The sequence below is a fragment of the Gossypium arboreum genome, chromosome 2 (assembly GCF_025698485.1).
Source record: "Gossypium arboreum isolate Shixiya-1 chromosome 2, ASM2569848v2, whole genome shotgun sequence".
In the NCBI taxonomy this organism is placed as follows: Eukaryota; Viridiplantae; Streptophyta; class Magnoliopsida; order Malvales; family Malvaceae; genus Gossypium; species Gossypium arboreum.
The window spans coordinates 4347967-4375467 of NC_069071.1; the positions used below are offsets into that span (position 1 = coordinate 4347967).

Consider the following 27501-nt stretch of genomic DNA (forward strand, 5'->3'; position numbering starts at 1 on the left):
GGGCAAGAAAAATCGAGAAATCGAATCTGATCTCGAATCGAGGTATTTAGAAAATTTATGAATATAGATGATGATTACTAGAATCGAATTTAATATTATTTTATTTAATTTATGAAATATGTAAAAATTATTTAGACTGATAAAAATCAAAAGGGTTATTTTTATTTATTTGATTTTAAAGAAATATTTATAAAATGGCTTTGAAGTTTTATCAAATAATATTTGAAAGATACAAAATAAAACTCATTTTTTCAAAATAAATCTAAAATAAATTAAAAGAATAGATAACCAAATTGAATTATATGGTTTAAAATTTTCAAGAAATTTGATTGAACCGAGCCAAATTCATCCTAAATTGAGGTGTTAACATAATTTATGCTTTGCTCAAGCCTATCCTAGTCCAAAATATGAACCTAAATCTTGTAAAAATGACTTAATATACTCACAAATAACTAATCCATACTTATTTTAAGTTTTTATTTTAAATTTTAAATTATATTTTTAACTTAAAATTTTAAATATAAACCACTTAACAAGCATTTTTAATTTACATTATAATATTATATATATAAATTTTATGCGAAAAAAATCACATAACACATCGAATAAAATAATATATTATAATATTTAAAAGAGTTAAGATTATACTAATTCTACATTTTCTTGTGTTTGTTTCACATAAAACAGTTTAGTAAATAGAAAATGACTTACAGATTAACGAAAAATAAGCTATTTTTCACTTATCTTTTGAAAAGCGTAAGTTATTTTTGGGAAAATAAATCCTCTCGAGTAATTTTATTTTTATATAAAATTAACTTAAAAAATTTAATATTATTATATTGATAATAAAATTTATTTTATTTTAAAATATTTTAAATTATTAAAATATTATAATTTTTAATATTAATAAACATACGTATTTAATTATTTATATTTAATCATAAAATAAATTATTAATATAATTAATATAATTTAGTATTTTAATAGATTATTTAATATTTCAATTTTATTTTAATAATAAATTTTAAAAATAATTTTAAATAATATTCTTCACATATTATTAAAATATTCAATTTTAATATTTTAAAATATTTTTAAAATTATAAATATATTGAAAATAAATGTTTTGTAGTATAAAGGTTAAAACATGCCACAAATCCATGTACTCTTCACAAATTTAGAATTTAATCCTTATACTTTAATTTTCGAGAATTTAATCCCTCTACTTTTCAGATTTGAAAATCAAGTCTAATTGTTAACATTGTTAAATTTTTTTGTCAATTTTGTTGATTTCACATTTTAAATAAAAATACCGATTTGGTAGTCATGTAACTAAAAAATGATATTGTAATGGACTGAATTTAACAAAATATTTTTAATATATGTAAAAAATGTAAAATATAAATTTATAGATATAAAATAAACTCAATAATAAAAAAATTAGAAAACCTCACATGCATGTTTGTTTCATTGAAAATAATTTTATGAAATATTTGCAGTAAATTTATCAAATAAAAGAAAATATTTTACACAAATTTATTCAAACATTAAAAAGTATTAATTTTTCCAAAAAATTAATTTTTAAAAATATTTTTAAAAGTTATTTTCAACAAAACAAACGAAGCCAAGACTTAAATATTGAAACTTAAATCTGATCTGTATTTTAAATTAACTTAAATTTTCTTTTTGTCCAAATCAAATTCGAGCAACTTGAGCGGGCAAAATCAGCCCGTGAAGAATTCTATTTGTAAAGTAGATTTTTTTTTATTTCAAATTAGTATCATCATTAATGGGCTCAGAACTTGAGATTTAGAGTTAGGGTTTTAGGCCTTACTTCTTGCTGAAGCCCAATTCTGAAAAAAAGTATGTTGATTCTGTTTCCAGGCGCCGGTTTTCGCCGTTTAAAGTCGTTCCACACAAATTTTGCGTGCGTTTTTGTGGCTATTATTGCTCGTCTCCGCCGTCAACTCCGAAGCAGCAACAATGGAGTACGAGAACAAGCTCGTTCTCGCTCCCATGGTTCGAGTTGTAAGTAAATTGAACTCCCGTTACCAAATTCTCACTTTCTTAATCAGTTCATCTCTTCGTTTTGAAATTTCATTGTGTAATTGGACTTCTCTTTCTTGGTTGTTCCAGGGAACGCTGCCATTTAGATTACTAGCGGCTGATTACGGTGCAGATATTACATACTCCGAGGAAATTATTGATCACAAGATTATCAAATGTGAGCGCATAGTTAATGGTATGTTACACTTGTTTTTATTCTTTTTGAACTTACTGGATAATTCCGTTAATGCAACAAATTTTAGGACTATTCTTCTTCTTCTTTTTGCCTTAATAAGGTTAGCTTTAATCTCATGGCCATGTACATGCTTTTAGCTTTTCGAATTAATTGGAATATCAATTCATAAACGACTTTATTTTTTCAATGAAAGTGAGACAGAGGATTGGAAAGAGGATAGCACCGTCTTTTAATGTTTTTCCGTTTGTTTCTCTCGTATGATTGAAATTGAGTTGATTTAGTCATATTTGTTTCTTTTTCCATTATTGTTTTTCGCAGATTATATCAAATCAACTGATTTTGTTGAGAAGGGAACGGATAATGTTGTCTTTAGAACCTGTAATGAAGAGAAGGGTCGGGTTGTATTTCAAATGGGCACTTCTGATGCTGTGAGGGCTCTAAAGGCTGCTCAATTAGTGTAAATTTTATACCAGTTTGGCATTCTTTTTTCTTGTTGTCATGCAGTTGCAATGATGCTCATGAACTGCCCCCCCCCCCCCCTCTTTTGTTTGCACCATCCTTTTATGCGTGTCATTTTTATTCTAGATGAGTACTATTAATTACATAACAATAATCTAGAATATGACCCTTTTATTTTATTACATTCTCAAGTGTTATCATCAAATCACTTTCTTTCTTGTCTCTTATGGAAAACTCTAGTTTAGAATTCTCTTCGGCATACAGAAGATGGCTTGAGCTGTAGGCTATTGGAATCCACAAAGGTTTTTTATCAAGCCATAACTATACTGATAATGGTTAAATTTGGAATCCACCCGCATTTGTAACTGAATCGGTTTTAAGATACACTAATCCTTTATCCATGGAGCCTAGGGCTGGTTAATTTGTTTTTTGTTCTTCAATGTTAGTTATGCTCCTGATAACTCCGGGTTATCATGACAATAGTTGATTGATTTATTAAATGCATGATTCATGTTAAGGGGTGTCTTTATTTGTTCCAAAAATTTAAGTGATTATGATAATTTGATCATTGCTCCGTTCCAACTACTTGTCTAACAAGTATATGATTATTTTATGCAAATTATTATTCTATATTTTATGATGTTGGAAATAATTAATATAGGCAAAGTCAGGATTTCTTTTTGACCTTTTTAACGGTGAAAGTCAATCTTTCTACAGGTGCAAAGATGTTGCTGCCGTAGATATCAATATGGGTTGTCCCAAGTCATTTTCTGTGAGTGGTGGCATGGGTGCTGCTTTGTTGACAAAGCCTGATCTCATACATGATGTAGGTGCCTCATATTATTGGAAACATCCTTTAGTTTCCTTGCCAGTGTGTGCTCTTAACTTTGATCTTTCACATTATTATTTTGCTAATTCAGATTTTAACAACTTTAAGGAGGAACATAGACACTCCAGTAACATGCAAGATCCGACTTTTAAAATCATCCCAGGATACAGTAGAACTTGCAAGGAGAATTGAGAAGACTGGTGTTTCTGCTCTTGCTGTCCATGGAAGGTAACTGTAGATGCAATCTTTTGTGTGTTTGAGACATTTATGACTTTTGGTGTGACTGCAATTTGGCAATCAATGAGATCAAAATTAATGGTTTCCATGTTCCTTTGTTGGTATATATAGCTGTTTCATCTGTTTAAAGTGGATCGATCATATAATATACCTTTTTAGCCAATAGTCTGTAATGTATTTGTCATATCTATGCTAATTATTTCTTCAACTTTTCAAAGTAGTTAAATCTTAACTTTGTTGGATCAGCCTGGAATGGAAATCAAAATTGGAAAAGGAAAACTCTTATCATATTCTTGATATAGCTACAGAATTGTGTTTCTTCAAGTCTTTGTTCTGAACCATTACACTTTCTGTATAAGCAGGAAAACGACCTTTTATCTGATGTTATATCTTTCAAAATACAATATTTGGTCATGATTTTATATCAAAATCGGTAACTTCAATGGTTAGCTTAAAGTTGTAGGGTGAGGGGATTAGGTGATACATTTTTGGTGAAATCTGGCAGGGAAAGTGAGGCGATGATAGAAGCCTGATGCTTCTGAGAGAAGGAAAATATAATGCTTTAGGAAAATGCTACTCTTGGCAATCATATAAATTATTTAGTGTGCATTAAGTGTCTGGGAATATAATGATGACTAACAGATAGCAAAAGTTCAAACTATCAACCATCAAGGTGTTGGTCTAGCAGCGTGAAGGAGGATATTCTGAGAATTAAAGTTGTCTTTGGAAAGTTAAAGGCGTGATTCTTAGGCCAATGAATAGATATTCGTTGTAATGGTATAGAAGATTGTTGTGGTATCAACTAGAAACCAAATTAGGGACACCATATGGATCGTGTTTCTGTGCTTCTATCACATTAGGCCTTTGGTTTTTTCTTAATGATGTGTTGTATTTTTCTTGTTAAAATTGCAGGCAAGTTGCAGATAGGCCAAGGGATCCTGCAAAGTGGAATGAGATTGCTGATGTTGTATCAGCATTAACTATTCCAGTTATTGCAAATGGTGATGTTTTTGAATATGATGACATTCAGCGCATTAAAGTTGCAACAGGTGGCTAAAAGTTAACTTTGGTTTTCTAATGATATTTTACTTATATTTCTGTTCTTCCAAGTTTTTAAAATGGTACATGTTAAGTGACTAAAAAACATTCTTGTACCATTAGTATTATATCCTCCTTGCCCTAAGCACTCCCACTGTTATGTTGCGAAATTTCCTATGGATTCCAGACTTAAATTTTTATGCGGTTACCAATCCTGAAGTCTTTCATATTCTGTACATAATTTTATATTGTGGCCAGATATGTGTCACTTGATTTTTTTTCTCTCTTAAAGGTGCTTCATCAGTTATGGTTGCAAGAGGTGCTCTCTGGAATGCTTCAATTTTCTCTCCCAATGTTGAAGCACATTGGGAAGATGTGAAAAAGGAGTATGTTAGGAAGGTAGGTTTGTCCCTACTGGCCCACTTAAATACAACTTGATATTGTGCTCCGCAATTTCTTCTTAAACAATGACAATAACTTTTCTTGAATCTATACCGGTTTGACAGAGGAATGCAATTTTACTAAGTATTATTTAAGTTCACTAATCTCACTCTTAGGTCTAAGAAACATGATATGTGATAAAAAAGAAAAAAGTTATTGAAGTAAACCTGTGCTTGTTTTGTAATGTTTATAAATAAGCAAGTTCTTCTGTTTAATGCTCCCAATTAATTCTCTGCATTACTGAAAACTTTCAAGTTTTTGTAGCTACTGTTTCTGCATGCTGGTTAACTTTCACACCTTTTGATACTGAATTGAACTTGCCTTGGTTTACAACTTTTTTTGACCTCTTATTTCAGAGCATATTATGGGATAATGACGTTAAAAGCACAAAGCATACGTTAAAGGAGATGATAATGCATTACTCCTGCCTTGAATTCACAGAGGGAAAAGCCATCATCAAGTCACAAAATTTGGCAGATCTAGCGTAAGTATGATTTTAGGTTTACATTTATGGGTTTCGGTTGCCTGTTTTGCATTATTCAATCACTTTCCCATCTGCATTTGCATTATTCATCCATTACAAGATGGTTGCTCGTCTTGATTATACTACAAGATAGATATCTTTAACTATGTTACCTAGATTAATGGCGAGTGTTTGAAAATTTGTCCTTTTAAGGTTAACTTGATTTAGAAGTAGGGTTTTATTAATTAGTATCCTTAGGGTACTTAATCCTATTTATAGTAATAAGTACAAAATTCGAAAACTTGATATTCATCATTTTCAAATATCAACGCATCAAAGTAAATACATTAGTATATATAGTAACCTAGAGTGCTCTTAGAACAGCCATTAGCAAATTCCATAAAAGTATTACCCGATTACTTGTTTTAACTGGCCTTTGCTTGCCAAAACGAACTCAAAGTATATTTAAATTTTCTTAAATCTAACTTCTACTCGTATTAAGAACTCGGCCTAGAACTTAATACAAGGGCCTTTTGTATCAATATCATACAGTTGTATGTGTGCATCGTTGCTCACTACTTCTTTTAGAGTTCTCAAAATTCCACCACTGCCTGCATGTGTGATCCTATTTCTAAATTTTCAATTCTACATATGGACCTCCATCTGATTCTCCAGGAAAGTTTACGGGGACGAAGAATATTACGAGTCGGTTAGGGCGTACAGGATCGCACTTGATAGGCATGCATGACAGCACCAAGAACCTCCAGTAGACTGAACCTGCAAAAAAATGAAAAAAGAAGAAGAGGTACCCACTAACCAACCTAAGAAATTAAGGGTTCCTGCTGCTGTTGTATCTTTACTGAAATATATGTTACATTATAACTCAATAGCATGTATTGGTCTTTGCAATTGTCTTGATATTTTAAATTAAAATTATGTCAAAGAGTGGTGAATCTCTTAAGCGTATAGCCTGATTGAATTTTGTACACTTTTTAAACATTCACTAATAGATAATTGTTAGTGTTAAATGGTTTAGAATTCAAAGAAATTATATATTATATAATTTTCTGTTATTAAAAAGCATTAAAGGAGTGAATTTATGTTGCTTCTATTTATTAGTGTTGGATATTTATATTAAACATGCATTTGAATGGAAATACAAGGATATATGATTTATGGAAAAGAATTTAAAAAAAAATTGACAACATATTATTAATTGATGTCAATTAAAAACCTTTAAGTTTAGTTTAAGGATATAAGGATATGATTAGAATATAGACAAAAATTATCTTGTTTATAGAATATATTAAACAGACTTGGACTCGAGTTCATTTATTATTTAAAAATAATAAAATATCAAATTATATAATTTCATATTAATGTTTATATAAAATATTTTAATTTTAATTTAAATTAGATCGGGTTTACTCAACGATAAAAATCATTACTCAAGCTTAGATTGGGTCAAACGGGCCATTGAAACTATGAAAACTTGAAAAATAAATTTTAAAATGCGAATTGATTTTTTTGAAGAAAATTATATTTTTATGCTAAGATGATTTTCGCTCATTGTTTAATAATTTTCTTGAAATTATTTTTTAATTTGGTTGTGGTGAAAAACATAAAACAAATTATATTTGTTAGAGAAGAAACATTTTCTTGGACAATTAAATTTATTTTATTATTTTATAATAAATTATATCTCATATAGATTTAATAATATTATTAATAGATATTTAACTAAAACTTAATTTAAAGTTAAGTATATTATATATATGGGAGTAAATAGTGATACAATGAAAATAGAGTGATAAATGAAATTAAGTAAGATTTAAACAAATGCTTATATTTATATCTTTATTAAAATATTCATATTTTATGCAATAAAATATCTATAAGTTGTAATATATATTTATTATTAAAATATTAATATAATAATTAATTTTATTCAATTTATTTTTATATAAAAATCAAGTTACCTATGAGAAATTACATTTTTGAAAATGAGTTATGTTTTTAAAAGAGGAAAGTCATTTTTCAGAGAAAAGATTTATTTTCCATTGATCAGCAAATTATTTTTCACTTATCAAACTATTTTCCATAAAACAAATGTAAAAAACGTAAAAATTCGTTTTGTAAGTCATTATTTGTGAAACAAACACATTCTAATTTTATTTCAGTACTATTTGATAAGCTAAAAAAGTTGTTGAATTTATATTAAAAATTGTTTTAAACTATGCCTCTATTAAAATGCACCTATTATTAAAATTAATATAATAATTGACTTTATTCAAGTTAATTTTTATATGAAAATCAAGTTGTATAAAGAAATAATTTCTAGATAGTAATTTATGCTTTTAAAAGATAAAATCCTTTTTAGAAAAATTGACTTTTTTTGTTGACCAAATTATTTTCATGATACAAACGTTAAAAAATAGAAAATATTTATCCTAAATCATTTTATGTGAAACAAACATATCCTAATTTAGTATTAAAATGATGTTATCTATCTCAATAATATTAATTATTTTTATTATCACATGGTAATTAATAATATATTAAATATTTTTAATTTCAATTTAGTAATATAGTAACTATATATTTACCCTAATTTAATATATATTATAGATGATAGATATATGTCAATGTTTATAAAATAGATAGATTATAAATTAAATAATTATAAATAAAAATTTTCCGATGATCATGGACGGATCAAAATAATCATTGATTCAACAACACTACATCAACGGCCAGGATTCCTTGATCCTGATCCATTACACAAACCTCCAGTTTCCCAAATAACCCCCGTATCTTAAACGGGCATAAAACAGCAATAACACAAAACCTCTATTCCCTTTTTCGCCATTTCAGTCCTCAAAATCATCCCCTTTCTTCTCCTCTCTTCTTCCTACTCCCCACCCCCACCGAGATTTCGCCCTCGCTGATTCTCTACACCGCAAATCCGTACGCTCTTCCCTTTTTTCATTTTTATTTCCTTTTGAAAAATAAATTTTAAAATCTATATTAAAATCTTAATTCTTTTTATTCTAATATAAATTATTTAATTTCTTGTTTATCTTCGTCTTCAATTTCGTGTACGTATATAAAATTATTATGGATTTCTCTTTATTTTTAAATTTTTTTTATCTTTGGTGCTTTAGTTTCAGTAATTGATTTGCAGTTCTTATTAATTTAAATGGCGTTTTTAATTGCTTGTTCCTTCGATTAATTTGTTTGATTTAGTTAAGGTTTGATCTCTTTTATGTTATAAGTTTCGATAATTATGCGATTTAAGTTATTAACGGCCCTTTCTAGTCTTAGATATCTTGTATTTTAAAGTTGAATTTGTAATTGTAACTACGAATTTTGCATTGAATGAGATCCATCTTATAATTTTCATTTCAATTCGAACACTGAATGTTGATTATTCATTTTGTTGCAGGAATCATTTCAACTTTTACCGTACTCCCCGAAGCTTTTGAATGGTAATTTGATATTAATCTGTTTTCACTTAGTTACTTAGAAAAGTTTTTATTTTCTCTCATGAATTCTATGGAAATGCTGATTCGAAACTGATTGTTGATATGGACTTATAATTTTAAGTACTATAAGCTTTGTGTTTTTGTAATTCTTATATCCAATTGAAACTTTTATATTATTCTTTAAAGTGGATATCGATTTGTTAATCTGAGAATCAGATTGATTATGTCCTGTTCTTTGCCTAGGGCTTCCTTTAGATGTCAAGATCATTCGTATAGAATATATGTCATGGTTGTGCATTTCCTTTTTGCTTACTGTAATAACAAGAATATTAACTTTGAAAAATAACCTTTTGTCCTATTTATATGGAGTATTGGCTATACCATGCTTATGGAAGGTGGTAAATAAACTCAGCTTGAATGAACAACTTTTATTGATGTTTGCTAGTTTATTTTTAAGTTTGATTGTGTTTGTTAAGAATTCCAAAGTTGCATTTGTGTTTGTATGTTTGTGTTCATTCGTTCAAATAAATGAACTTATTCGTAAACTTAATATAATTGAATATGTCGACAAACAATTAAAAATCTGTTCATGAATAGTAAACCGACAAACCATAAATAAACATATTTCTTATTATTTAGATATGAAATAATCAAATATAAATATTATCTTATTTTATTATAATCAAACAATAAACAAATTCTAAATGAACATAAATGAACTGAACATGTCTTGTTCGTGTTTGGTTAGTTTAGTAAACAAGCCTCAAAATCTAGTTATGTTTTTGTTTATTTAGTTTGTTAAACGAACATAAGTGAACTGTTAATCAAACGCGTTATTCATTTACAACCCAAGTTAACACTATGGTCTCAGTAAGGTGACTAATAGTTTAGTTCGGCATTTGTAGATGCTATTCACGTCTTTGCTCTCCTTTCCCTCGCTTGACATTAGCATTTTGTATTGAATCAAATCTTCTCACTGGCTATTTCTAAATTGTTATGTTTCCAGACCACCTTAAATGTGTTTTCCTTCTGTTTATACTCAATGTTTGCAACCTCTATCTTCTCCTTTATACTCAAAATTTTAACTCTTATCTTTATTTGTCAGTGCAGCATTGTTAATTCTACCTTTACTTGTTCAATCCTGTAATACATTGTTCATCTTATTTACATCTAGCAGAATTTCCCCTTTGTTTGAACAGAATTTGTGGTTACACTAGACTTCCAATGTATCTGGTAATCTTTTATTTATCTAAATGTGCGTTTGGTAATCAGGATGTATTGGCCTGCTTGTGCATCATCTAGAATTGATTCAAGTACTTAATTGGTGGAGCTGTTTCTTTGTGCTAAAGTTGTGCCTGGTTTCTTAGAAAAAGATGTTTAAATTAATAGACTAAGAACTGTTCAAGACTTTGTAGACTATTCGTATTGTTATCAAACTTTTCTTTTCTTTTCTTTTTCTCTTATTTGAATCTAGATGGCAATTGAGCATCTGAGGTCATTGTTTGCTAATTTGTTGTAATCATGTTTTCTCTAGCATTCTTATAATCTAACGCAAACCTGATATTTCAAACATAGGTTTAAATTGAATGGACTATAGAGTGCTATATCTGCAGCCTGTGACCAACCATTAACTATCGGCTCCAGATCTGAGGTCTTGGTACTTTTTCTTTGTGTGTTTGTGTGTTGCCGCATATAATTTCTTTGAAATTAAATATTAACTGATACGAATTCTTTATTGCATTCTTTGCAGTTGCTTCTGTGACAAAATATTCTAATATAAGGACTGATACTGTGAATGGGATTGACAATGGAGTTGAATAACCTGAAGGATGCATTTGATCGTGTAGCAAAGAAGCAAAAGCTGTCCTGCTCTAAAGTGCAGGAAGTTATGGATCAGATTGTACAAGAAATCGAGAAGGCAATAGAAATGATGCAGTCAACCACCCTTGACCATAAATCTATACTTGCTGAACTGAAGCAAAAGTTGCATGAAATTGCTCCACTCGCTCAGCTAGAAGGCACACAGAAGGAACTCAACATTGCATTGAGCAAGTATCCAAAAGCTCTTGAGAAAACCCTTAATCCTGATATATCCAAGGCTTATCGAAATATCGAGTTTGATTCTCATACAGTTAACCAAATAATTGCCAGCCATTTCTATCGGCAGGGCATGTTTGATGTTGGTGATTGTTTTATAACTGAAGCTAGGGAAGCAGAAGCTGCTGCTGCTGTGAGATCGCTTTTTCAAGAAATGTATCAAATACTTGAAGCCATGAAGAGTAGGAACCTAGAGCCTGCCCTGAAATGGGCAGCCGCAAACTCTGATAAACTGAAAGAAAATGGTTCGGACCTCCTGTTGGGACTCCATCAGTTGCAGTTTGTGAAAATACTACAGAAGGGAAGCAGAGATGAAGCACTCAAGTATGCAAGAACTAACTTCGTTCCTTTTGCCGGAAACCATATGGCTGAGATCCAGAAACTCATGGGGTGTCTCTTGTATTCCGACAGACTTAGTGAGTCCCCATATGCTCATTTATTATCACCAACCAATTGGGATATAGTGGCTGAAGAGCTCACTCGACAGTTCTGCAACTTACTGGGGCAGTCATATCAGAGCCCATTGAGTGTGACAATAGCAGCAGGTGTGCAAGGTCTACCACCACTTTTAAAGTTTATGACAGTTATGGCTGGGAAGAAGCAAGAATGGCAATCAATGAAGCAGTTGCCTGTGCCGGTTGAGTTAGATAAAGAGTTCCAATTTCATTCTATATTCGTGTGTCCCGTGTCCAAGGAGCAATCGACCGAAGATAACCCGCCGATGCTGATGTCGTGTGGTCACGTGCTCTGCAAACAATCCATCAACAAGATGTCGAAGAATGGATCGAAAACTTTCAAGTGCCCGTACTGCCCATCCGATGTCGATGCGGCGCGGTGCAGACAGCTGAATTTCTGATTATGTTTACCCTAAATTGCAAATGGGGTTGTATTAAAAAAAAAAAACAGAACTGTTTCCTTTGGACTGAATCAAAAATTATGTCTAGAAATAGAAATTGTTTGTGGTGAGATGTTGACAAATGCTGGTCAGCAATGGTGTAGTGTTTATTGATGAACTACTTGTAAATAGAAACTCTTTCCTACATCCATGCATGTATTGGAAACCTAATTCGTGATTTCGGTTCAGCTGAATTTATTTTTATTTTTAATAATATTTTCTAAAATTTTATAGTTTATACATGTCTAAAATAATATTTTATATAATGGTCTTTTGAAAAAAAAGTAATTATTTATATAATTTTTTAAAGTTATTTTTCAAAAATCTACTCGGATGAATTTCAATTTTTTTCTTAATTTTAACATTAGGGATATTGGTGTTGTGGGCTTGGGCGTGATTTGCTCAATGGGCTTTTGGTGAGCATCTCTCTCCATAGGCCTTTTATCTTTGAAGATCTCTATTAGACATCTATGCTTCTTGGGGCAACTATTGTTTTCAATTAGGGATACAAGTTTAAGGGTGGGTTTGGATGAGTGATTTAGGTGTGGTGCATTTAATTTATATTTTTTCTCACATTGTAGTATCGTTACCGTATTTAATCTAACCGTCATTGTTATTTTTATACTAATCGCAAGTAGACACATTGCCCATCTAAACCCATCCTAAATAACAGATGATAAATTTAGATTTTTAAATCTATTTCTAAATCTATTTCTAAAAATAAATCAAATTCTCCTAATAGATATACAACTTTAAATTTATTATTGGTAAAAATAAAATGGATTTAAAATAATAGATATTGAATTGATTTTGTTTGTCTCTGTGACACGCTTCTCTCTGTTTGTCTCTGTGACATGCTTCTCTCTGTCTGTCTTTTTTTTCTTTTTTCCTTATGGGTGTTTGGTTTGTCATTGTTCTATTTTTATTCTCTTGGAGAGCCGATTAAGTGATTCTTTTTATGGAGGAAGGAATAGCCAATTTGAAACTAATGGACGAGGAGGAAGAAAAGTTTAATGAAGAATCTGCTATGATGGAATGGAACTATCAATATTGTTTGGTTGGGAGCTGCTTAACCGATAGCGTAGTTCATTTTCCTTCTCTTCGCAACACTATAGACGATCTCTGGCATTCTATTGGTGGGATCTGTATTTCAGGTTTGGGGGATAAAAGATACCTTTTCCAATTCTTTTATGAAGTTGATATTAAAAGAGCGATATCTGGTACGCCATGGTTCTTCAATAACCATCTGCTTATTCTACAAAAAGTTCAAAATGGAGAAGATCCGTCAAGTATCTTGTTAAATTTTATTGATTTTTGGGTTCAAATACATGATTTGCCTCTTGGATTAATGATGGAGACGATGGCTAAACAATTTGGCGATTTTATGGGGCAGTTTATTGAATATGATCATGCTATTCCGGCGATGGGACTTAGATTATACGTATTCGTGTTCGATTGGATGTGTCCATGCCGTTGAAAAGAAAGAAAAAGATTCGGATATGAGAAGAAACGACGATTTATGCTCGTTTTCAGTATGAAAAGTTGAGTTTATTTTGTTTCAATTATGGTAAATTGGGGCATGGTGAGAGTTTTTGCCCACTGCGACTACGAATTGATCCAGCTAAAATTATCTTTAGGTGGGACATCTCCTTAAGGGCGGTGGCATGCCGAAGGAACAGTACAGTGAGTCGGTGGTTACGTACGATGGATGGTTCTGTTTTCAGCAGTACAGATTTGTAAAGGAATAATCAGCACAACAATTTTAGTGGGGAGAGTGATACTGAGAGAAATTAAAGGGGTGATTTGGGGATAAGATCTTTAATTCCTAATTCCATGCCTTTGGAATCTGGTCAAAAGATATCACTTAAAGGGCTGGACAGATGGCATAATTTGGGTAACGGGGTTTCGACTGAAAATGTGGGGGACAATGGCCTACTAGATTTGATGCTGAATGAGGAAAATGACCCATTAATTATTTTGGAAGGGAAGAAACGTCAAAGGGTTGTGGAAGATTCAACAACTAATTTTAGAAACAGCTCGAAAAGAATTTCGCTTGTTGTAACGGCTAGCTTTGTTGAACAGAGCAGCCAAATGCTATGAAGATTTTAAGTTAGAACGTTCGTGGTTTGGGGAGATCACGAACTGTTAATAGGCTCAAGAACAAACTAAGAGCCGTTAATCCCTAAATTTTGTTTCTAATAGAAACAAAATTAAGTTTGAAAATGATGGAAATGGTTAGACTAGAATACAGTTTTTTAAATGGAATTAATATTGAGGCATCAGGTTTTAAAGGTGGTTTATTATTGGGGTGGAAAGGGAACTCGTTAGTTTCGGCTCAAAAGTTTCTCTTGTTGTCACATTGATGTTGAGGTCCAAGATAATGATGGTAGTGATGTTTGAAGGTTTATGGGATTTTACGGGCATCTAGAAGAAAGGTATAGAAGTGGATCTTAAGAGCTACATCGATAGTTGGGCCATGATCAATCGGTTTCTTGGGTGGTAATAGGGGGTTTTAACAAGATCATAAGTTCTTTTGAGAAAAAGGGTGGTCTCCTTAGATTAGAACGTCAAATGGAAGAGTTTCGAACCACATTGGAGGATTATGGTCTAAATGATTTAGGCTACACGGGTAGGTGGTTTACGTGGGAGCGAGGGAGATTTTTGTCAACAAATATAAGGGAGAGGCTTGATCGAGGGGTTGCTTCTTTGGAATGGTTGAATCTTTTTCTGAACCACTAGGTGGGGCATTTAAGCCATGCATTTTCGGATCACTGTCCTATTCTATTGGATACCATTGGAAAACAAAGGATAGAGCAGGTTAATGGGATTAAAAGGTTCCGATAAATCAGACTAATGGGATTAAAAGGTTCCGTTTTGAAGCAAAATAGTGTCTTGAAAACTCTTTTGAGGAGGTGGTTAAAAGAAAATGGGACTTATTATCAGGAAGTGTGCCGAACAAGCTTGAGATCTTGGGCCAGCAGCTTTATCAATGGGACCAGGCCAGAAATAGGGAGAAAAAGAAAGTCGGATTAGTTTAGAAGAAAGGTTAAACAACTTGTATAGCCAGGGTCCTACCGATGAGATTTTAGCTGAAATTCTGGATGTTCAACTGGGTCTTAATTTAGAGACTGGCCAAGAAAAAGTATTTTGGGAGCAATGAGCCCATATTAATTGGCTAAAAAATGGTGATCGGAATACGAGTTTTTTTTCCATAAAATAGCTGTGCAAAGATATAATAAATGAAGGATTAACAGTTTGGAAAGGGACGATGGTAAATAGGCTTCTACGACTGAAGAGATGCTTCAACTTGCTGTTAAGTACTTTGGTAATTTATTCTCGACTTTGGAGGCGGGTGCAGATGATCGGTTATTCGGGATTGTGGAGAAACAAATTTCTACGGTTATGAATGTAAAACTACTCAAACAGTTTAACGAGGAGGAGATTGGAGAAGCTGCCAAAGATATGGCACCATTGAAGGCTATTGGTAATGACAGTTTTTCTAATTTTTTTCTTAGAAGTATTGCCACATTGTTGGGCCTAATATTGCTAAATTTTGTTTATCTATTTTAAGCGGTGAATCTGAATTAGGAGAGATTAATAAAACACACATTGTCTTAATTCCTAAAGTTGAGAAACCAATGAATTTCTCTCAATTTAGACCTATAAGTTTATGTAGCGTTATTTACAAGATCGTTGCGAAAGTCTTGGTGAATCGTATAAGTAGGATTTTGGGATGTTACATTAACGAAGCTCAATGAGCGTTTATTCCAGGAAGACTTATTTCTGATAACGTGCTTATTGCTTATGAGGTCTTACACTTTCTTAAAATGAAAAAGAAAGGGAAGAAAGGTAATTTTGCGCTTAAACTCGGTATGAGTAAATCGTACGACCGTGTTGAATGAGACTTTTTAGCTGGAATGATGATTCGATTAGGTTTCCATGCTGATTGGGTTGTTCTTGTTATGAGATGCGTTTGTTCTGTCAGCTATTCTGTGTGCCTCAATAGGGATATGAGTGATTGGTTTACGCCGCCGCGAGGGTTAAGACAGGATGATCCTTTAAGCCCTTATCTATTTCTAATTTGTGCTGAAGGATTCTCTACTTTACTTATCGAGGCAAAACAAAAAGGGTTGATGAGAGGTGCTCCTATTAGTAGGGAAAGATTATCGATAATCCATTTGTTCTTTGCAGGCGATTGCATTTTTTTTGGGGACGCTTCGAGTGAAGGAACTAATGTGGTCCGCAATACTATTCGGTAGTATAAGACGATTTCGAGACAAAGAGTAAACTTTGATAAATCCCTTATTTTCTTTGGTGCCAATGTGGAGTCAAACATCAAAGAGATAATTGTTAATCTTTTGGGTGTTCGGGTGGCTTCAAATCCAGAAAAGTATTTAGGCTTACCAATGATGGTTGGTAGGAAAAAGAATTGGCTTTTGCTAATTTTGTGGGCAGGTTCAGGAAAAGAATCAATAACTGGAGTGTGCGATATCTTTCTATGGGTGGTAATGAGGTTTTTATAAAGTCGGTTCTTCAAGCAATATCGGTTTATGTCATGCAATGTTTCGCTTTGTCGAAATAGCTATGTTGTAAATTAGAAGGTATTATGAAAAATTCTGATAGTCAAATTCTAAAACTGCTAAAGGCATTCATTGGAGTACGTGAGACGTGTTATGTAAGCCGAAATGTGCTGGTAGACTGGGTTTTCGAAATTTGTTTTTTGTTTAATAAGGCGTTATTAGCAAAACAAGTGTGGCGTATTTTATCCCAACCCAATTGCCTTTTAGCTAAAGTATTTAAAGCCCATTATTTTCTGTTTTCAGATATTCTATCAGCAAAGGTTGATTCTTACCCTTTGTTTACCTGGAGGAGTATCTGTGAGGCTAGAAAATTGATTGTAGAAGGGATTATTTGGCAAATCCGCAATGGAACCCGTGTTAACATTTGGAATGATCCGTGGCTCCCTGGTCTAGAAAATAGTAGATTATTATTCCAAAATTTTATTCCTCAAATGAAAACTGTGAACCAATTAATTGAATCAGAAACCAATACCTAGAATAATGAGCTTCTTGGTAGTTTTGTTGATGAAGATCAATTAAAGCGTATCTTTGCCATCCCAATTAATAGCCATGGTCTAGAGGACATGGTGGTATGGAAACATGACGCTACTGGGGAATTCTCTGTAAAGATCGATTATCGAGTACTACTTACAGAGCTTAATCAAAATAAGAGTTACAACCTTCCTAATGCATAAAATTACATGGGTTTCTATAAGGCGCTATGGATTATACAAATTCCTTCTAAAGTAAAAATCCATGTGTAGAGGTTGTTTAAAAACTTGGTGCCGCATTTTTGTACTCTTGCTAGGAGGAAATTAGTTACGGATGTTAACTGGTCTCTTTGCAAGAAAGATCCGGAGGACTCAGATCATCTGCTGTGGTCGTGTTGTATCTTACGACAACTATGTAATGGCCTTCAAATCAAAATGGCTCCGGTTGGGTGTACCTCAAATTACAAATGTCATTTTGTTAATACATTTCTTGCAGGTGACGAACATAACAGACAGATTATATCTATCTCTTTATGGCACTATGGTACCGTAGAATTAAATGTGTGTATGAAGGTGTCAAGTTCTCATTGCAGAAAACTTTAAGTTTCATCCGAGGATATCATCAAGAGATATGTTTAAGTCATGAGAATATAAAGAGTTTTTCCAGTTCAATGACAGAAAAGTTATGGAAACCACCTAATAATGGGTTTATCAAAATAAACTTTGATGCGCCTTTTCAAAGGGACTCTAGAACTTCTATTGTTGCAGTTTTGGCTAGAGACTACAAGTGTGAAGTTGTAGGGGCAAGTACTTACGTTGTTGAAAATGTCGTCTTTTGTGGCCGAAACACGAGCTTGTGGAAGGCTTATCTTTTTTACAGTCGACATGGGTTTTCGTCGAATTATCTGATTGTAATAAAAAAGCTTAAGACATCTGCGAAAGATAAATCCATTCTCAGCTCTATTTTTCATAATATTCGTTCTACTGAGAAGAGTTTTGAAAGTGTTTCTTATCTTTTTTCCTCGGGAGATTAACAATGCGGTTCCTACTCTTGTTTTTGGAAGAAAAAAGACGGCAAGTCTCGTGCATCCGGATTGATGGCGTTCCCGAATTGATGAAGAAGATGGCTCTATGGATCGAACGATTTGGTTCCAGAATAAGTGAGTTTTTGGGGTATGCTCTGATTTTGGAGAAGGTTCTTGCGAATCTCCATGATTATGTTTAGAGCTTTCAAGTTTCTTCCTTTACTCCTTTCAGATTTGAGTTTCGCAAGATTGGAAGAAAGTTTGGCTGATATTTTCTCTGTTCTGTGATGTTTGGGTTTTGGCATGGGGCGATTTATTTTCTCATTTATGATTTGCTTGTTTTCTATGTGCGTCTTTTTATCTAGTTTTGTTGACTATTTCGATTTCATTTGGTTTTGTTTCCTATACTTTTCTCTTCTGGTTCTGATTGGATGTTGGAGTCAGTTTTTGAGCCGTGTGTCATTATTTCCTTCATTAATAAATATCAGCTTTATTCTAAAAAAAAAAGATATTAAAAGGTTAATATCTGCATTCATTCTGAATTTGTTAGAAAGAGTAATTAAAATATTCTCTGAATTGCTAAAAACCGAATTAAATATCCACAATGGTTTAAAGTCAATAATCTATCATGCTTAATGGAAGTATTTATTTATATAATTGAGAGAAAACATTCTAGTTTCTTAAAAATTGCCAACCGTATGGTATGTTTGATACAAAATTAAAACATTATTAAGAAATTATTATAAATAAATGTGTTAATTGTACCAGACATCTCTAAATTGTGATCCTCATTTTAAATTGGCTCTCAATTTTTAAAAAATTTAAATATATATATCTAAACTATCGATGTTATATCAATCAACTCCAATTATTAAAATCGTTAATTTAATCGATAGATGACATGTCAAATTTTATGTGACATAATTTAAAATGAATTTTTTTTTAAAAAAAGAGTAAAATGTGCCGCATAACTTCTAAAAGTAAAAGGAAAAAAGAGGAGAGTGGGTGATGAAGCTTTTATGATTTTTACAATATTCATATTCCTTTCAACTTTTCATTTTAAACCATGCCATATAAAATTTGACATCTCATTTAATAGTTAAATTATTTTAATAATAGAATAACATAAGTTATATAACCTAAACTGTTTGGGGTGTAGTTAAAATCTTTTAAAATTTAGGGACAAATTTAAAATGAAAGTTATAATTTAAAGATAAATAAATGAAAGTGTATAAATAATATTAGAGAGCAAAATGTACTTTTTTATTTCCTATGGTTGGGTAGTACTAACAAAAGAAAGTAGAAAGAAATTAAAAGGTAAAGCACTCATCAATCAATTACCTCTAAAAGTTTATCATAGTTTTATGCAATTTAAGGAAATGCCATCAAATACCCTTCAAAAACCAATGAAAGTGAAATAAAAGAAAATAAAAAGTCTAAAAATATATTTTCAAAGGAAAAGAAAACAACCTTTGAATCAACACTTTTTAATCTTAATAAGTATAGATGATATAAATCCTTATTTCATTTTTAATGTTTTATAGATATATAATTTAACAACTAAAATGTAGAATTAAATTAATACTAACACAAATAGATTAAAAATCAATATAAAACCCACACGTAATAATGGTGTGATTGGAGACTCACACATAATAATTGTATATAATAGAATTTGACTATGAGTACTCAAGGGCCTAAGGCCTTAGTACAACATGCGGCAGGCTATTGGACAGTTTGCATATGACCCTTTGCTAAGAGCGGTCTGCATACAACCCACCACAACGAATAGCCCGTATCAACTCTTTGTGTGAGACGATTCGCAAGCAACCCAAAACAAATCTTATTTGAGTCAACTTAAAGACGGCTCGCTATGCACCTTTTATGGGGACCACTCAAATATAATTGCCTCGTACGGCATTAATGATAAGAATGTCAGAGCAAGACTGCATAGTACGCTCCTTGGTGACAACTGACTTGTAAAAATCCTGCCATCTGGTCAACTTGCACAACTTTGTGGGACATTTTGTTGTTGGCTACGTGGCACTATAAGACAATGGATGACCTCCTATATAAGCCTAAGTGCACAAATGACCAAGGATCGACTCCTTCTCCTCTGAAAACCCTACACCACAACCCTAGCTCTCCTCTCTTGCTAGTTCTTCTTCTCCCTTTTTCTTACACTAGTTCTCCACCTGTCATAAGTGAACTGATATTCCCTTTCATCGTCATCTCCTCCTTGTTGATGACTCGTATCAACAAAACTTAATTATGAATTTCATCTATCTACATTATTAAAACAAAGAACTTATTCCTTTTGTTTTATCAAAATTTGGTCGTTTTACTTTATGAAATGAAAATTAAGAAGTTAACATTGTTAAACTTAGATAATATGTGTCGTAACCATTTTTTTTTGAAAAAACGGGAATCGACTTAGATTTTTGGAAATGAAAACGAATAGAGGAGTCGCCACCAATATTTTTTGATGAGGTGTGATCGGATCACCTTAAATTAATCATTTTAATAAAAGTTAAGATTTACTAAAACGATAATTTTGGTCTACGAAAATCGAAAATGAGTTCGGAGTGCATTACATACGAGGAAGGATTAGCACCCTCGTCGCCCAAAATTGGCACCTAGTTGATTAATTAGTGTCTTAGTGTCGAAAATTTGAAAACTTGAAAGAATTTAAAATACGATCCCTCTTTGTAAAGAAAATGCTCAAATGTTAAAGACCTTCTCGTCTCACAATATAAAATGTCACATCCAGTAAGTTAGGACACGACATCTTGAATTTTCGAGAGCGAGCTTGCCTTTTATATAAAAATCCGTGTATTTCAAAAGGTTATTCAGTTAGTTAAGGTGAACAAGTAAAATCGAAACCCAGTAAGTTAGGGCACGTTTCCTCGAATTTTCGAACACCGAATTTGCCTTGCAAAAATCTTATTTCGAGGTAACAAAATGCCATACCCGGTAAGTTAGGGCACAACACCTCGTATCTCCGAGAATAAGCATTTTTCAAAACTCATGTCGCGATTTAAAAGAGTATTCCGTTATTTAGGTTAAAGGAGAAAAATCGAAACCCAGTAAGTTAGGGCACAATTGTCTCGAATTACCAAATACGGAATATTACTTTTATGAAAGAATTATTATTGGGTTGGATATAATGATAATAATAATAATATTAAAGTAAAGTAAATAATAATACTATATATAAATATATATATATGTATATAATAGAAATACACACTACTATATAATAATAATAAATATAGAAATACAAAAAGCAAATATAATAAAAATATTAAATTAAAGTAATAAAAAACAATACTATATATAAATATATATATATACATAAAAATATACACTAATATATAATAATAATAGTAATAGCAAAAATAATGAAAATATGAGTAATATTAATAATATATTTAGAATACAAAAGTAAAGTAACAACAATAGGGTTATAATAATAATAATAATAATAATAATAATAATAATAATACAAACAATAATACATATATATATATAATAATAGTAGTCGAAATAAAAATAATAGAAGTAACAATAATGATAGTAATAATATAAATAAATATGGAAAGGGTATATATAATATAATAATAATATAAATAATAATATATACATGAGAAATAATAATAATAATATAAATATTAGTAAAAATAATAAAATAAAAAAATAAAACAAAGCTCTCAACTCTCTCCATCTTTCCCCATTCCGGCCATGGTCGGGTCGGTACCCAGGCGCCAGACCGGCGCAAGATCAAAAATCTTTGTTGTTGTCACGCACCACCGTCTGTGATGGCGAAATTTAGAAAAATGTATTATTTTTTGTTTCCTTTTTTATTTTTATATCTAAATATATGTATACTATTTTTGAAAGAAAAGAAAAAAAGAAAAAATGATTATATGTACAAAAAAAAGTGAAAATAAAACGGAAAAAAAGAAATAAAAATCTTAACGCGTTTGAATCTTTTCTTCTTCAATACTCGCTTTTTTTATTTCAAATTTGCTTGCAAACATTTGCTTTTACATTATTCTCTTTTTTTTTTGTATCAAAAAAACCTTTCAAAAATACAATTCTTTCCTCCTCTCCCCTTTACAATGGACTTTTGGTTTTGCTTTTATAGCCATCTTACATACATTTCTTATCATTCTATGTCTCTTCTCCATTTGATGGTGTAGGTGCAAGTGGGAGACAAGGTGGTGGAGTAGGTGCAAGTGGGAGGCAAGGTGGTGGAGTAGGTGCAAGTGGGAAGCAAGGTGGCTAGGGTTTTGTCTTTTTTAAAAAAAAAAAAAAGTTTAGGTTGTATTGGGCTAGGGTTTTTATTATTTGGGCTTAGCTTTGGGTCTGATTTTGTAATTGGGTTTGTGAATTGGGTAGGATTTAGGTTTGATATTAATTTGTTGGGCCGGGCAAATTTGAGCCTCTACAGCTGCCCCTCTTTGCTCATTGTCGTGTAACGAGAATGGAGCAAAGACTTAAAAAGGGCCAAATTTGCCTGGTCTCACCCGGTCTCGACTTCTTCTTTGCTCCACTTCTTCATGTAGCCTCACTTCAGTCTATTACATCTTGATGCTCCGATCCATTCCACTTTAACTTCAGAAAAATAAGACTTGTGACTTCAATCTTCTCTGCCGAAACTTCAAGGAGATCTGCTGTGGCTTTTAACCGCTCCAAGCCATTTCAAGGAGAAGAGATCTGCTGAAACTTCAAGGAAGTATGAATAGTGGCTTCGAGCCTCTCTAGTGCCATTTCAGGGAGAAGAAAGTTGTAATTTTCAGCTTGGTACCTTACTGCTTAGGGGTTTAAGGCCCATCGTCTTCGATCTGTTTCCCTACTGCTTAGGGTGTTAAGATCTGTAAATTTAGCCTGTTATCCTACTGTTTAGGGGTTAAGGCTTGTCACCTTCGATCTGTTTCCCTATTGCTTAGGGGTTTAAGATCTGTAAATCTTGACTGTTACCCTCTTGCTTAGGGGTTTAAGGCTTGTCACCTTCGATCTGTTTCCCTACTATTTAGGGTCTGTATATTTAACCTGTTACCCTACTGCTTAGGGGTTTAAGGCTTACCGTCTTTGATCTGTTTCCCTACTGCTTAAGGGGTTAAGATCTGTAAATTCAGCCTGTTACCCTATTGCTTAAGGGTTTAAGGCCCATCGCCTTCGATCTGTTTCCCTACTGCTTAGGGGGTTAAGATCTATAAATTCAGCCTGTTACCCTATTGCTTAGAGGGTTAGGGTCCATCGCCTTTGATCTGTTTCCCTACTGCTTAGGGGGTTAAGATCTATAAATTCAACCTGTTACCCTACTGCTTAGGGGTTTAAGACCCTTCGTCTTTAATCTGCTCCATTACTGCTTAGGGAGATAAGATCTGCAATTTGGTCTGTTACCCTACTGCTTAGGGGTTTAAGACCCTTCGTCTTCGATCTGTTTCCCTACTGCTAAGGGGGTTAAGGTCTAGAAATTCAGCCTGTTACCCTACTGCTTAGGGGTTTAAGGCCCTTCATCTTTAATCTGCTCCACTACTGCTTAGGGAGATAAGATCTGCAATTTGGTCTGTTACCCTACTGCTTAGGGGTTTAAAACCCTTCGTCTTCGATCTGCTCCACTACTGCTTAGGGAGATAAGATCTTCAATTTGGTCTGTTACCCTACTGCTTAGGGGTTTAAGACCCTTCGTCTTCGATCTGCTCCACTACTGCTTAGGGAAATAAGATCTACAATTCGGTCTGTTACCCTACTGCTTAGGGGTTTAAGGCCCATCAACCTCGATTTGTTTCCCTACTACTTAGGGAGATAAGATCTGCAAATTCACTGATTCTAGGGACATGACCTGTAGAATCAGTTCCATGTATTTATGCTTATGTCAAAGAATTAGGATGCTATGATCAAAATGAATCAAATGTTCCTAATTAGATGCACTTATGAATGATCTATGAATGTATGAGTGCAGCATGTTGTGAGCGTGAATCCCTGTTTAGGTGGCCATTGCTCTTTGTTTATCAAGGTTCCTTCACAGAAATGGTACCCTGTCTTCTTATTCAACTCAAATTTTGAACAGAAAACCTGAAGAGGTAGTCCCAATTTAAACTCTTTCTTCTCAGATGCTCCCAATCTTTGAGTTTGGTTAGTTCTAAAAAATAGTCATGTTTCAGGTTCCTGTACTATTTAAAAATTTCAGGGTAATATACAGAACTCTTTTTGCGAAAATAGCTTTAGTCCATTAATCATCATTTCAATACAAAATGTTTGAAAAAGATCATAATAATGACAAAACTGAAATTTATCAGAAACAACATTTGAAGGGAATAGATTAATCACAGTCAACAAACATTGTTGGAATAAAAAATGAATAAAAGGGAATAGGTGCCCAAGATTTCGCAGTGTGAGCTTCTTTGCACGAACTTCTTGAGGAATCTCTTTTTACCCAATATGTGCTTAGGGGATCTAGAGTACCCTTGTAGATGCCCCAAGACATAACATCTCTCTTCCTTGTTAATTTAGGTATCATAAGACTATCGTATGCCCCACCGTTGATCAAAATTTGAATCGCCCTTTACTGGTTTTCAATCCAAAATCCCTTTGGTCTCAAGGTACTCTTTGCGAGTTTTCACCCTGGCCTCTCTCGCTTTTTTTTATTTTTTTTATTTTTAGGCAAAGTATTTTTTAACCGAATCTGAATTCACGGGATTGGGTAAGGTCTTGCCATCTATTTCAGCCAATATCAATGCTCCTCCAGAAAAGGCCTTCTTTACCACATAAGGTCCTTCCCAATTCGGCATCCATTTCCCCCTGAAATCCTTTTGTATGGGCAGGATCTTTTTCAACACTAGGTCTCCCTCGTGGAATTCCCTAGGACGAACCTTTTTGCTGTAAGCTCGCATCATTCGCTTTTGGTATATCTGACCATGGCGAATAGCCCTTAACCTCTTTTCTTCAATCAGATTCAACTGATCGTATCGGGACTGGATCCATTCTGCTTCGTCCAACTTTACTTCTGGCAAAACTCTGAGGGAAGAAATCTCGACTTCGATAGGTAAAACCGCCTCCATCCCGTAGACCAATGAGAAAGGCGTTGCTCCGGTAGAAGTCCTGACAGACGTTCGATAAGCATAGAGGGCGAATGGTAGCTTCTCATGCCAATCTTTATAAGTTTCTGTCATCTTTCCCACAATATTCTTGATGTTCTTATTGGCTGCTTCGACTGCACCGTTCATCTTTGGGCGATATGGTGACGAGTTGTGGTGTCTAATCTTGAACTGCCTGCAGACCTCTGCTATTGTACTGTTGTTCAAATTCAATGCGTTGTCAGATATGATCCTTTCCGGCATTCCATATCGACAAATGATTTCCTTTTTTAGGAACTTGCTAACTACCGATTTTGTAACATTGGCATATGAAGCGACTTCCACCCACTTGGTGAAATAATCGATGACCACAAAGATGAAACGATGGCCATTTGAAGCTTTTGGTGTTATTGGCCCAATCACATCCATGCCCCACATCGAGAAAGGCCATGGCGAAATTATGGCATGCAGAGGTGAGGGAGGTACATTAATCTTGTCTCCATAGATTTGGCACTTATGACATCTTTTGGCGTAGTTAATACAGTCTCCTTCCATGGTGGGTCAATAATAACCAAACCTCATAATTTGCTTGGCCATTGTAAAGCCATTAGCATGTGTCCCACAGACGCCCTCAAGGACTTCTTCTAAGATTTTTTTAGCCTCTATAGCATCTACACATCTCAACAGTACTTGATCCTTCCTTCTTTTGTATAGGATCTCCCCATCTAAGACATAGTCATGGGCCAGTCTTCTCAACGTTCTTTTTTCGTTCTCAGTAGCTTGGTCGGGATACTCACAATTCTTCACATATCGCAGGATATCTCAGTAGCTTCATTTTCTTTTTCTTCTTCGAGGTTGTAACAATGAGTCGGGGACTCGTAAATGTTCATTTGGATTGGTTTCACATCCTCTGGTTGGTTCACCTTGATCATAGAAGCTAAAGTTGCTAGGGTTCAGCCATCTGATTTTCTTCTCGCGGGAGGTAGCAGAAGACAATATCATCAAACTCTTTAATTAATTCAAGGATCAGCCTTCGATAATTGATCAACTCGGGGTCTCTCGTCTCCTATTCACCTTTGAGTTGATAAATCATTAGGGCAGAATCTCTATATACCTCTAACACCTTGATTTTACGTTCTATGGCCGCACGTATTCCCATGATGCATGCTTCGTATTCTGCCATATTATTCGTGCAGTCAAAATCTAATTTACTAGTGAAGGGATAATGATCTCCGTTCGGGGATACCAGGACTGCCTCGATTCTATTGCCCACGGCATTTGATGCTCTGTCAAAGTTTAGCTTCCAAGGATGACTTTCTTGAGGGTCTTCTTCAGTGGTTGCTATGTACATTAGATCTTCATTTGGGAAGTTAAAGTTTAGAGGCTCGTAGTCCTCTAGGGCTCTGCTGGCTAGAAAATCTGCTATCTCACTCCCTTTTACGGCCTTCTGGTTCACATAGACTATATTGAATTCAGAAAGTAGAATTTGCCATCGGGCCATTCTCCCGTTCAAGACAGTCGACTCCATGAAGTACTTCAGAGGGTCCATTTTAGAGATTAGCCAAGTTGTGTGATACAACATGTATTGTCTCAGTCTTCGAGTTGTCCAGATTAAGGCACAACACAACTTTTCAATGAACGAGAATCTCGTCTCACATTCAGTAAACTTTTTACTGAGGTAATATATCGCTCTTTCTTTCCTTCCTGATTCATCGTGTTGGCCAAGCACGCATCCCATAAAATTTTCAAATACCGTCAAATACAGTATCAGTGGCTTATCTAGACTAGGTGGTGTCAACACTGGGGTATTAGACAAGTATTGCTTAACTTTGTCGAACGTCTTCTGGCATTCCTCGTCCCAAACACCAGGGTTGTGTTTCTTAAGGAGACGGAATATGGGGTCACATTTATCGGTTAGTTGTGAAATAAACCGAGCGATGTAATTTAATCTTCCTAGGAATCCTCGAACTTCCTTCTGAGTTCGTGGTGGAGGTAACTCTTGTATGGCTTTAACTTTATCTGGGTCAATCTCAATCCCTTTTTCACAGACCACGAATCCTAGTAGTTTTCTTGACCTGGCCCCGAAGGTATATTTTGCTGGATTGAGTTTTAACTGGAATTTCCTCAACCACAAAAATAATTTCCTCAAGACTTG

The 27501-nt window shown here is 33.3% G+C and overlaps 3 protein-coding genes across 7 annotated transcripts; all 3 read left to right on the top strand.

Moving 5' to 3' along the window:
- The first annotated feature begins 1804 nt into the window (after nucleotides 1–1804).
- Nucleotides 1805–6737, top strand: LOC108463476 (uncharacterized). 3 transcript variants are annotated; one of them, XM_017763425.2, is made up of 9 exons: nucleotides 1805–2028; nucleotides 2137–2242; nucleotides 2561–2699; nucleotides 3419–3572; nucleotides 3694–3758; nucleotides 4680–4816; nucleotides 5098–5204; nucleotides 5603–5730; nucleotides 6385–6737. In XM_017763425.2, exons 1-9 carry the CDS (start codon nucleotides 1984–1986, stop codon nucleotides 6455–6457), a joined length of 954 nt encoding a protein of 317 aa, XP_017618914.1. In that variant the 5' UTR covers nucleotides 1805–1983; the 3' UTR covers nucleotides 6458–6737. The 3 variants fall into 3 exon arrangements, with proteins under 3 accessions (XP_017618914.1, XP_017618900.1, XP_052879751.1); XM_017763411.2 differs by having other exon boundaries at nucleotides 3419–3527; nucleotides 3622–3758; XM_053023791.1 differs by having other exon boundaries at nucleotides 3419–3527; nucleotides 3622–3758; nucleotides 5110–5204.
- A 1762-nt stretch (nucleotides 6738–8499) lies between these two features.
- LOC108467286 (protein RMD5 homolog) lies at nucleotides 8500–12400 on the top strand. 3 transcript variants are annotated; one of them, XM_017767886.2, is made up of 4 exons: nucleotides 8501–8676; nucleotides 9155–9197; nucleotides 10770–10845; nucleotides 10945–12400. In XM_017767886.2, the coding sequence occupies exon 4, from the start codon at nucleotides 10990–10992 to the stop codon at nucleotides 12145–12147; it is 1158 nt and encodes a 385-aa protein (XP_017623375.1). In that variant the 5' UTR covers nucleotides 8501–8676; nucleotides 9155–9197; nucleotides 10770–10845; nucleotides 10945–10989; the 3' UTR covers nucleotides 12148–12400. The 3 variants fall into 3 exon arrangements, with proteins under 3 accessions (XP_017623377.1, XP_017623375.1, XP_017623376.1); XM_017767887.2 differs by having other exon boundaries at nucleotides 8502–8676; nucleotides 10770–10851; XM_017767888.2 differs by lacking the exon at nucleotides 10770–10845 and having other exon boundaries at nucleotides 8500–8676.
- Nucleotides 12401–15483: 3083 nt separating this feature from the next.
- On the top strand, nucleotides 15484–17081 carry LOC108466390 (uncharacterized). The gene is made up of 5 exons (XM_017766716.2): nucleotides 15484–15670; nucleotides 15958–16035; nucleotides 16120–16441; nucleotides 16642–16699; nucleotides 17010–17081. Exons 1-5 carry the CDS (start codon nucleotides 15484–15486, stop codon nucleotides 17079–17081), a joined length of 717 nt encoding a protein of 238 aa, XP_017622205.1.
- Nucleotides 17082–27501: the final 10420 nt, after the last annotated feature.